Source organism: Hipposideros armiger, unplaced genomic scaffold (assembly GCF_001890085.2).
Source record: "Hipposideros armiger isolate ML-2016 unplaced genomic scaffold, ASM189008v1 scaffold_407, whole genome shotgun sequence".
In the NCBI taxonomy this organism is placed as follows: domain Eukaryota; kingdom Metazoa; phylum Chordata; class Mammalia; order Chiroptera; family Hipposideridae; genus Hipposideros; species Hipposideros armiger.
Window position 1 is genome coordinate 475,245 of NW_017731757.1, and position 12,852 is coordinate 488,096.

The 12,852-nt window shown below is 37.0% G+C and overlaps 1 protein-coding gene across 2 annotated transcripts in view; it reads right to left on the reverse strand.

Moving 5' to 3' along the window:
* Positions 1-12,852, reverse strand: part of LOC109394067 (heparan-sulfate 6-O-sulfotransferase 3-like) — a 386,720-nt gene that overhangs the window by 285,325 nt on the left and 88,543 nt on the right. The window contains exon 2 of one of the 2 annotated variants that reach the window (XM_019663846.1): positions 7,788-7,854. The exons of the other annotated variant lie outside the window; for it this stretch is intronic. Within the exon in view, the coding sequence (XP_019519391.1) occupies positions 7,851-7,854 (4 nt within the window). The 3' untranslated portion in view covers positions 7,788-7,850. Of the gene's footprint in view, positions 1-7,787; positions 7,855-12,852 lie in introns of those variants that run through there. 2 annotated transcript variants of the gene reach the window in all.

Below are 12,852 nucleotides of genomic sequence, written 5' to 3' on the forward strand. Positions count from 1 at the left end.
TTTTAAAGAAAATAAGTTAAAGATGACTTCAACTTTTAAAACAGAGACAAATAATGCACAATGGTAATGGGCTTTCATAGGAATTTTCAAAACAATGAAATACATATTGGATACCTACGAAATGCCTAGCATATATAATGACTTCATGCTTTCTTATATTTGCTGCATTAAAACCGAGGCAAGTATTTCAATCATATTTCTCTTTTATAATATTGCAAAAATTCTACAAAAAGCTTTCCTTTAATTTTTGCCCTAGAGATATTTTCCTATCAATGTGTCTGGCAGCAATTGACCAGTCAGATAAAAGCACCTTTTGATGTAAGTTTCTAAGTTAGTAGAAAATTTCCAAATTGGTAGTATCATCCTAATCAGGAAATAGTTTGGTCTGAAAAATTGTGAAATTAACAGAACTTTCTTGTTTCTGATACACTATATGATGTCAATAAAACTGTCTACCCATTCTATAACTTTCTTTGTAGTTGACTTTTATCTTGTCTTCTCGGGTTGTTGAGCGTTAATATCTATAAAAGGTTTTGTGTTTTCTTGATCAAAAAAAGAGGGCAAGTAAGGGAAAAGCAGCAGTATACCACTGCAATGTGTAGACATTTAGGTGAGTTCCACGCAACCTGAATGTAAAATTTTAAATTTCCCAGAACCGCAGTATAAAAACAGCCACCAATGGTGTCATACTTCCACAAGAAAATAGCATTCTCTTTAGTATCTTTCTCTTTTTTTTTCCTAGAGGAGAAGAAAATAAAGATTTTTAGAGTAAGAAAGTGCCTAATAAAATAGAGAACAATATATTTAAAAGGTTTTGACATTCTCACAATATAAAAGACATTTAAACAATACATAACTCTGTTCTCTGAAAAAATTGGACCAGTTAATCCAGTTGTACAAAGGAAGAAAGTGGGATTTAACAAGCCTGTTATAGATATATTTATGTAAACACGAAAGAGCAAGCTGAGAATTGTAGCCATGGTGCAATCACTAGGGGTGGACACTGGTGACCCAACTCCAGAGGGACCATGGACCATTGTTTGGAGAGAGGTGGGAGAGTGAGACAGGACTGGCTGAGGATTGCTAGTGGTAAGGTTTGCAGAAGGCCCAGAGTCAGAAGTTTATCTAAGGTATGTGAGCAGGGGATTGCTAAATAATTTAGAAATCCAAGATCATACCTCTGGGCGTGCCAGAGACGGCAAAACTGACTATNAGGGTAAACTCTTTCTGCAAAGAGTTTTTTTTTTTTAAACCTTCGAAGCTCTACAGTAGTTCCTTTTATCAAGTAAAAGCTCAAAGATGGCATTAAAGATTTTCTCTGTTATTCATTGCTATTTTCAGGAAGCAGGGAAGTCTGCAAAAAAACATGCTCCATCTTCCAATTTGACATCCTCAAATAATATAATTTCCTACGTGGGTCTGTTAATGTTATTTTTGTTTCCCTTTTTAGTTTTGACATTTCAAAAAGAAAATCCTTGAAACTAGTAGACAAATCTTGAACCAGTAACAGTGAAGGGATTATTTCCACCAACATGTTGCTCTCTTGGAGGAAGTAACGGTTTTCTATCTGAAATCAATAAAATTGCATTTTAAAATAACCATTAAACATAATATTCACATTAATTCCATGACTAGCACATGACTAAACCCCCAGGTTTAATCAATGACAAGATGTTAATTAAAGTTTGGAAATAGGATCAATTTATCTATTAGGAATGATAGATAACTGTTGTAAGAAAGACTAGAGACTAAAAAGAAATGGGGAATATAAGAAGATGAATTTTCTGGGTAAAAACATAAGTCTAGGAAATAGAGACTTCCATATTTCCCTGAGTTTTATAATTGACAAAATGCATCAGGGGAATTACTTTAAAAATTAAGAGACCAAGGCTGAATACCTCCAAATATATTGTCTTGTTTACATCTGACTTTTTGGTTTAGTTTCATGGCAAACAGGCTTAGGCAGACACGATGTATTCCCTGTGAGCACATTTCTGGGTCCTTTTCATTTAACAATTATTACGTACCGTAGGTAATGAGATAAGGATGCCAGCGAAGCCGTGGCAATATGTGAAATGGCAGCAAACAAGGGGGACCAAGGCTTTGGGAATAGGCTCGGGATACTCTCCTCCTAGGGTTGCTGTGCACATGAAAGGAGAATTCTATAAAACAGAGCACAGGGCCTAGCACATTGTAAGTGTCCAGTAGCTCATGCCTATTGTTATTATTACTGAAAAGCAACAAAGTTATTCCTAGGGTGCACGTTTTGAAGCTTCATAGGCTCCTCAAGGAGTTCCATTTAATGAAGTATCAGATTACCAAGTGTATTAATTAGCTCTGTGTCCTGGAAGAGTTTATTCAATTTCCAAAATAATAAGATGGCTAGAAAGGGGCTTACCGAAATCCCTAAGAAACTCCATTACCCCTCTTTCTAAATTCTCTGTACACTTACGCAATGCACACTCAAATATTACTGAAGCAACTTCCAATTCTATGACATAAACTAGGTCTTTACTGTTTTCAACCTCTTGCTCTCGCTCTCTCCCCTACTGCTCCCCCACCACCACCCCCATCATTTCTTTTTACAATCTGTAACATCTTTTCAAGTTTTGAAGAATGTTACCATAACCAATTGCCATTCTGAGAGTTCAGCACTGTTGTTTATCCTTAGCTTCCCCATCTCCTGTTTCACATCTCTCCCAGGGAACTTACACCAATGCTCCATTCACTTTTTGTATCCTCTGCCTTTACTCAAACTTTCATTCCTTGGGTTTAGTTATTTACACTACCCTAATGACATCTGCAAGAAATACAGAATCTAGTACCCCCTGGGAGCTTAAAAATGCAGGAATGGAATTGAACTGTCAAACAATGTTCCTTCTGATTTCATTAAGCTTTGAGTAGATGATCCTACTCTAGCAAGAAAAACACAAGCACCTTTGTTAGTGACAGGGAAGAGGTGGACAAATCCACTGGGCTCATCTGATCCCACCTAAAGCCTAAGAAGAGATCACTGGGCCATGACGTTGATTTCTGTCATTTGGCTCTGAACAAAATCCTGGAGCTGAAAACCTCAGCAGCACCAGAGGAAGCACTAGAGATAGGATTGGAGTGGAGGAAGCAATGGAATTGGCATTTCTGCAATTTGCTGGAGAGAGAAGCAGCATCGAAGAAGGCAGGAAAACGTTCCAAGACTTCTGAAGACTCTGGAGTGCCATAATACTTCTAGAAGGGCTCAGAAAAATCTCTTTCCTGTCAGCTTGCCACACATTGTCCCATTTTTCACTTCTTCCTAACCTTATACTCATTCTAATGAAATCTATTTCTATACTAATTTGCTATCAATATTGCCTTTTAAAAAGCATCATATTTGGTCATTACAACTCTTGATAAAAATATTCATACCTCTATTTTAGTACTAATGATAACAATAGTAATATTTGTCTAAACAATTTCATTATCTTATTTAATCTTCAAAGCAATGCTAAGACAGAGAAATGCTAAGACAATGCCAGGCAGAGAAAGACAAATACTGCATGGTATCATTTATATATGGAGTCTAAAAAAAGCCAAACTCATAGAAACAGTAGAAAAGTGATTGCCAGGTGCTAGGAAGTTGGGGAAACAGGGAAAGGTTGGTAAAAGGGTACAAATTTTCCACTATGAATAAGGTCTGAGGATCCAAGATAAAACATGGTGACTATAGTTAATAATACTGTATTGTATAATTATAGTTTGCTAAGAAAGTGGAACTTAAATATTCTCACCAAAAAAAAAAAAAGATAAATATGTGAGGTGATGCATGTGTAAATTAACTACATCAGGGAATCTTTGCACAATGTGTGTGTGTGTGTGTGTGTGTGTGTATAATTGCCACAATTACAGTTTAAATATCTTATCACTTTATTTGTTAATTATACCTCAATAAAGCTGAATTTTTTTAATGGACTGGGGAGGTGGCAGTGGGGAGGTACTGAGGTGGGGGTGAACAAAGAAGTTTTTGGAAAACAAAAAGAAAGTCATAGAGATTGACCAGATACAGGAATGAAGGAGGAGGAGGAATCGAGAACAATGCCAGGCTCCTGGCTCCGTGGTTGGTCCCCAGGAATGGTTTCTCATCACACTGGACCACATTTACCGCAACCTGCAGAGCCCATCACATCTGGGCTCTGACCACCTCTCCAAGCCCACCTAGCTCAGTGTCACCACTCACCAGGGTGGCCTTCTGTGTGCTACTGCCTACCGCGGGCTGTTCTCACCTTCAGGGCTTTGCACTCGCTGTTCCCTGGACCTGAAGCCAACTGTCCCCAGATCTTCACATCTCTGGTTCGTTCGTCCCTAATGAAAGGCCACCTCCTCAATGGACCTTACTTAACCACCCTATTTGTTATTTTATTTTACATACTTCTCACTATCTGTACTTTCTTTGTTACTTATTACCTGCTTACTGCTGTCTCTCCACTTCTAAGTGTACACTCTATGAAAGCAAGAAACTTGTTTTGTTCATTGCTGAATCTCCAGCACCTCAAGTAGCACCCAGTATATGGTTAAGTACTGAGTAAATATTCATTGAATTTATAAATTAATGAATAAATAAATAAATACGTGCATGTGTTAATGGGGAGCTCACAGGGAGAGTAGGCTTGAGAGGCACGAAGACTTCAATTTTGACATGATGTACTAGAGGGGTATACACCAATAAAATATGAGTATCCACCTGGATGGTAGTTAATATACAGCTCAGAACAGACTCTGTGCCTGAAAATAAATTCAGTCATCAACACAGAGATGGTAACTGAAGCCATGGGACCAAAGGAGGATGTCCAGGCAGAGAGCAAGAAAAAGGCAAGGGAGCTAGCACCCAGAACAGCACCTGGCACACAGTAAATACTTAATAACTATTTATTGCAAAAATCAACAAATGAATGGATGGATATGCTATAGTCATTTGCACACTCCTATGATCCTATAAAACACTATATAAGTCTCATTTGGACATAAGTTTGGACNTTAACAAACAAATAAATAGACGTGATATTTTTAGACAGTTATAATTCAACAAAGGAAATTAAGAACAATGTGAGCAAGTCTAGCAGGAAGTAATACCACTGTTACTGTATACAGAATGGTCACAAATGCCCCTCTTGATTAGATTAGAACCAAGACCTGAATACTGAGGAGACAGCAGCCATGCTGCCTCAGGGGGCAGAGTGTGGCCAGTAGTAAACAGCAAGTACAATATCTTTAAGCAAGATCCAGACTGGAGTATTTGAGGATATAAAAGCCTGGGTAGGTAGGGGTGGGTGGCATGAGAGCAGATCAGGGAGACAGCAGAGGCCACATGGGGTGCTGACAGCATGATGGACAAATGTTACTTATTTGCTACAAATTCTCCCAAAAAGATTTCAGCTATTTTTTGCTACTGGCAGACGCACTATTCCTAAATCCATCTATTCTCATAGCTCCTTGTGTATAACAGATGATGGGCTTGGGGTACAGTCTAGGAATAAACAATAACCAAATAATTTTGTTTTTTCATTTTCGAATTTGCAAGCAGCAAATACTTGGAAAGCATCAACCACATGTTACACAATGGTGTCCTTTTATTTCATTTATTCAGTGATCCCATGCCTTCCCTACAAAATCCATCATGGATGGGTGGCCAAAACACTGGCCAAGGAGTCAGAGACCCGGTTCTACTACAAGCCTCACCATTGCTAACCCATGATTTCTATAAGTTACTTAGCATCTCAGTTTCTCAATTCCACCACTTGTAAAATGAAAGGATTGTATAGATAATGTCTTTCCATCTATATCACTCTACTGATTTCAGCACTACATCTCTGTTGCTATAGTCAAATCTGTACTGAGAATTTACTTTCTATAGTTGAAAAGCCTATCATAACACAGTTGACCCTGAACAATGCAGAGGTTAGTGGCACTGACCATACGGGCAGTCAAAAATCCACATATAACTTTTGTCTCCCCACAACGTTAACTACTAATAGCCTACTGTTGACTGGAAGCCTCACCGCTAACACAAACAGTCAATTAACACAAATTTGTATGTTATATACCTTATATACTGCATTCTAACAATAAAGTAAGCTAGAGAAAAGAAAATGTTAAGAAACTCTTAAGGAAGAGTAAATATATTTACCATACTGTACATATTTATTGAAAAAAAATCCACATATAAATGGATCTGCACAGTACAAACTTGTGTTGTTCAAGTGTCACCTGTATTGTATCCTGTGGCAAATTAAAATATCAGATATGCTCTGCTATATAATTTTGGAGAATGTATAAACTCATGGGACTAAATAAGGGGCATAGTGAAGCAACAATTTTTTAAAATAGTAGTTTCATTTCCCAAAAAATGTTCCTGCTAATTTCCCTACATGTCTGTAGTTCTAAGAAGATGCTTGTACATGGAAAAAGTCTGCCTTATTATCTGTGGTATTAACAACTATTTCCAAAATAGTAGAAGTAAACAATGAACAATAATAATTCTCAGTTTACCTAGTGCCCTTTCAGCTCAAGATATCAAAGTACGTTATTTACATAACAGAAAATAAAAGGATTGCCACCATTTAACACTGGCTAATGTATTTTAACTAAAAAATATATGGAAATTGCATACTATTCATGTAGTGGTTCCTCTCAAATTCAACCACATTAAATAAAAAATACAGTTACCAATCCTCAGGCCTCAACAATAATCAGCCTAGTCATCAAAAGAAGAGAAAATATTTTATTCTAAAATACTTGATACTACTTAGTCTCTTAAGAACCAGTTGAACCCTTGGAAATTAGGCAGGGTATTAACATGTTAAATGTACATTTCTAGCAATCCCATTTCTGATCATTCACCTTAAAGGAATAATTGCTTATATACATGCATATCTAGAGACAATAATGTTCAGTGAAGCATAGCAACAATTTAGACCCAGCCTAAAAGTCCACCAATAGCAAAACGATTCAATAAAGTATGACATATACATATAAGAGATTCTTTGTAGCCATGAAAAGAATGATTTTTAAATGAGAAAGTGTCTATGATATAGTAAATGAAAAATGCAAACTGAAGACCAATATATTTAGCACGATTAAGTGTTGGAGGGAAATAATAAAGAATATGTGGAGGAGAGTGTTTTAATATTTTATTACTTTAGAATTATTAAAGTAATATATAATTTTGAACTATTCAAAAATAAAGCAACAGAAGAAATTATTGCAGCAGTTTGGTTTGGTGTGTGTCATCTATTCTTTTCTTGTAATAATTGGACAATATCTGCACATTTTAACGAAAAACTTATGACACATATTAGTCTAAAACTTCCTTTTAAGTCTTAATACTGCCTTCCTTTAATAATCACATAACAGCTTATAGTATGAATATACCCAAACTTCTTCAACTGGTATTCATTTGGTCTCCTTTTGATTGATATAGATATCTAGCTTGTTTCTTTTTTTTCTTTAAAATCATATAATAGTAGTTTAATATATGGGTATGACTATAAATACTATACAGATAGTAATCTTTGAGATGTGAGATTAGAGGGATGTATAGAGGCTCTGGTTTATTTCATTTCTTTATATAGTACCAATAAAGGGGTACAATTTTGAGTGGTATTTCATATTTTATATGTTTTCAAAAACTTTAAATATGAACCTTACTTTGAACTTACCTTCACTAGGAAAGTATACAAGGCTAAATTCATTGCCCATGTTTCCCTCTAAGCTTCATCCAAGGTCTTTGGCATAGAGTATATGGCATCTAGCATCCTTCCCATATCAACAAGTCAGAGCACAAGAAAGTAGTCCCAGTCAGAAGGGGGTGTGAAGCTCTAACTGGAAATATAGAAAGCAAATGGTAGGAATAAATTAATTTTAAAACAGACTAAATCTAGTCTAAAATAGCTTAACAGAATGGGGTTTATATTAAAAGGGAGGATCAAGTCCAAAACGCCTGTATAAGGAAAAATGTGGCTGGCACCATGTGTAAGAGACAGACAGTAAAATGAATGAATGAACAAATGAATGATGAAAAATGAATTGGATACATGAATTGGATGAATGGAAGGAGGCCTTTATCACTGATCAGTCTCTTGAATCTTCTCCATGACCTATAATGAATTTTCTTCCAAATTCATCTTGGAGCTTCTCACTTGCTGAAAAAGATCTCTGGAAAGTCAGAGACACAGCAATAAAGAGCGGAAGTGAGAATTACCAGAAACTGGTGCAGGCTTTCTACTCTGATGACCTGAGTAATTTTCACAGCAGGCAAATCAATTCTAAATCCCCATCAGATCAAGGCAAGATTGGAATATCTAACTTTTGNACAATTCATCGAACAAGCTACATGTATACATTCTGGAACATTATTCCATTATCAGAATATCCAAACTTAGCATTTGGAAACCTATTTGCAAAAATTAATGTATTTTGCTTATCTCTGAAAATGACTAAATGCACATAACTTAAAATATATGTATTAGATCACCCTACAAAAGCTATTCCAGGAATTTTTCTAAGTTTAATTTCTTTTGTAGAAGGGCAATGTTTTTGAGTGAGACAAATACACACTGAGATTCACTATTCACTAACATCAAAATGTCCGGCACTTTGGTTGTCTCCATGTGTTGGCCACTGTGACTTTCAATAGATGATTGGATAAGGAAGATGTAGTATATATACACAACGGAATACTATTCTACCATATGAAAAGATGAAATAATGCCATTTGCCACAACATGGATAGATCTTGAGATTATTATGCTAAGCGAAATAAATCAGACAGAAAGTTGAGAACCATATGATTTCACTGATATGTGGTATATAAAACTGAAAGCAACAAAGGAACAAGAGAAACAAATGAAGAAAGAAAAACTCATAGACACAGACAATAGTTTACTAGTAATCAGAGGGTAAGGGGAGAGGGGTTGGTAGGTGAGGGTAAAAGGGATCAAATAGATTGTGATGGAAAGAGAACTGACTCTAGGTGGTGAACACACAATATGATATATAGGTGATGTATTACAGAATTCTACACCTGAAACCTATGTAACTTTACTTACAATTTTCAAACCAATAAACTTTAATTAAAAGAGAAAAAAAAAAACTTGGCACTGAGGTAGGAGTCAGTTATAGGACACAAAATAGGGCACATTAATTCACTTACCATGGTCTTCATCTCAACTATCATATCAGGTAGGAAAAAGTAAACCTCCAAAGAAGCATAATGCAGAATCTTTAGGTCTGGGAAGAACAAATAGTTAAGAATATACCCACCGTAAATTCAGAGGAAATAGCAAAGAAACACTGGGACCACAAAAAGATTAATATGTTTGGACACGGCAGTGGTGCATCCCAATGCTGAATTATGCCCTTTTTATGGCTATATGATGGGAAATAGATGACAAGTACATGTACAAGGGGGCTAAATTTTAAGGAAAATTTGTGACTGTCTTATGAAAACCCGAATGGGTTAAATTAGATTTTTTCCTTTGAAAAGTCAATATGTGGATTTGTAAAGTCCAAGAAAAGCCTGGATAAAATAGCATAAGAAATCCCTTGACCTAACTTGCAGTTTATACATTAAATCAAACCAAAAATAAGTTATCAGCTGCTCTGTCAGTATAGAAAAAAATCAATATTTTCCTATCATACCATCTGCTTTAGCTGTACAAGTTAATAAATTTAGCTGGTGAAATTTTCTTCTCTTTGGATTCTGGAGAGAGAAAATATATTTTCAATAGTTAATCTAGTCACTTATTATATAGAGCAATAAAAAATGAAATACTGTTGTTTGGACATGTGAGTTTGCCATGTTTGGTAACAGGATTCTTCACCACCGAAGTAGCAAGCCTGTGNATGGAAGGAGGCAGATGAGTAAAAGATGGGTTGGCTAAACCATAAAAAGGCAATGGTGATCTTGAGCACAGGACTCTGAGATTCGGTTTTCTCATCTATTAAACAAGGAAAATAAACCCTATCTTGCTGTGTGGGGAAGAATAAAGTTAGATTATACAAGTAAAACACCTAGATAATATGTCTCTCAATAAATGCTCATTGTCTTCTATCCCTTTACTCCTTAATTCATTAGGTCCCTTGCTTCTTCGACTAGATATAGTTTCCAAATCAGCTTCTCCTATACTGAGCCCTGGAAAATTGCTGGCTTTAGTCCTGCTGCCTGACATCCCAACAAGCACACCAAAGACGGGAAGGATAAGCCATCAAAGACCTGGATGGGGGGGGGTTCCAGAAACACGTCCTGGAGTTGCAGGTGGTTCCCGACTTAGAGAGAAGACAGGGTGGAGATACAGGCAACTCTGTAGGCAGAGGGGACCAAGGGAGTCAGGCCCTGTGGGCAGGAGTGTACAGAACAGGGATAACAAGGCAAGAGCTGACAGAGACTTGGACTGTTCAAGGTTTTTCTTTTATTTTCCTTTGCTTTTGGTTTTCCCTTTGTTTTCAGTAAAACTCCTTTTGAAATTATTACTTATCTTCATGTGCTTAGAGAAAACAGAAAATGGCAGACTGTTCATGCTTAGGCCAGGATAATATATGGTGACATAGGTCACCTCTACCATAGGAAGAAGGGGATCAGGAGAGGGGCAGCCTTCAAGTCTTTCTCAGAGGAGACATTTGACAGACTGTGTCCTTCATCACCACCTTTCTCACCTCCTTCCACCCCATGAGACATATTTCTTTGCAAAGGAAAAATCTAAAGTGAATATGGTAACATATTCGCTTGTGTTAATCTGGCTGTTGAGTCATGAGTGTCTCATTATTTTCTAGACTTCTTTGTAGATATGAAGTATTATTAAAAACTAATAAAAAACTCAACCCTTGGAAAAGAATCAGAATTTTCAACAAATGGTAACCACAATAATATTTTGCTATTATTTATCAGTGAGGGAAAAGGAAAGAAACCTTTAATAGCCAATGCTGAGTTTTGGTGCATCATGGCGTGCTCATTCAGTGGAATATTATGTAGTCTTTAAAAGGACTGCTTATAGTACCAGTTATGTGAAAGAGCAGAGNATTTCTAAAATTTTCTATTTTGCTAAATTTCTTGTGGATTTCACAAGTAAATACCAATATTAGTCACAGAAACCTGGGGTGGAAGATATCATTCTTCCAACCAGTCTAATCTAGGATGGCTTCCCCCATGCAAGGGATTTAGAAATTTGAAATGGAAACTAATTGGAAAGCCGATCTGCTCGCATCTGAATTTCTAATGATGCCATTTTGCAGGCCAAGCTTCCTTTCAGGCAAGGAATTTTGCCCCTTCTATCAAGTCCCAAACAGCTTCATCTATTGAGCCACATTCATCAGGAATTCTGAGACATGCCAGAGCTCAGAGTGAAACAGGTGCATCTGCACATAGCCATCTGAGGGATGCACACCCAGTCCCATGCACAGCTGGGATGTGGTAATGGATGTTTGGCAGGCTGTCATTTATCAACTATGTCTCTAACCTCAGAGATAACTAGGCAGCATACTATGGCCACCTGCCATGAACTCACGGCCATAAGTTTTCTGGCCTGGGCTCTGTCTTGACAGGCCCATGGGAAAAAGTAGAACACACATGAAAAGGGGATGGTGGGATCAGGCTAGGGATGAATGAACGTTACAGTCAAGGCAAAGTTGGATCATATATTGAACAAAAGAGAACGAACGTATGGAGAATTCGAAATAAGAAGTATCCTGGATGGGACGTACGCTATACTCTGTAATCATCCATTCAATAAATACAGCCAGACACTGTTCTAAGTACTTGAGATACATCAGTGAGCAAAACAAAGATCTTTGCGCTGATGTAGTTTGGGGGAGACATAAAAAAAACAAGCGACACAATAAACAGGAAATAATATAATTATAAAACATTTAGTAATATGACAAAATGAAATGCAAGTCACATTAAGGAGGATTGGGTATGCCAGGATTTGGGGAAGGGAGGAAAGATGGCAAGTTGTAACTTTAGTTAGGACAGTCCATGTAGGTCTTACTGTAAGAATATGATACTTGAGCATCAACTTAAAGAGGACTTAAGGCAATTAACCATGTGGATATGCAGGGAAGGCACTTTCTAGGTAGAGGGAGTTGCCAGTGCAGAGTCACAAGGGAGGAACATGCCAGGCCTGTTGAAAGAGGCCTAGGTGGTTGCAGTTGAGAAAGTGGCGGGAATATGGTAGGCAACGAGGTCCCAAAGGTACTGGCGTCAGACCATGTGGGCCTTGAGAACCGTTGTTGGGCTATTGGATTTTACTGGGAGGGAAATGGGTAGCCATTACAGAGGTTCCTCTATGCAGAGTTCCAATGGTTCCATCTACTTGTTGGCTCCACCCCCCAAATATGGAAGACACTTTTCAGACACTGAAGCACAGAATTGAAATATCTTTGCCCATTCCAGCTCTAACATTTTATGTCAAGGGAAGTGAATTTTAAGTGAGACCATGGAGCTATGCATGGTCTATAATTCCTGAAGAGGTATTATTTGAAGACTTGAAACACATAGATATAATTCATTATCAGTGTCAAAAATATTTTTCCATTTTTAGAAGGAGTATAGAAGTCTGTTACTCTGAGAAAATTTAATTTTAATCTTATTCACATTTGGCCTGCTAGCAAGCTATTCAAGTAATCACATGAAACCAGAATCTGCATGTTCTTTGCCTCTGATACTGACTAAAATGCATTCCTAGGCTTTTCCTACCAAATCTGAATAAGATTAGCAACGGACTGTTTCCCGGTAGGCCTACCTTCAACATTTCAGGTCCTATTTTGAAATAAAGCATATTACAATTTGCAAGAGCTTCAATTTTGTCTTAGAACAATGTATAA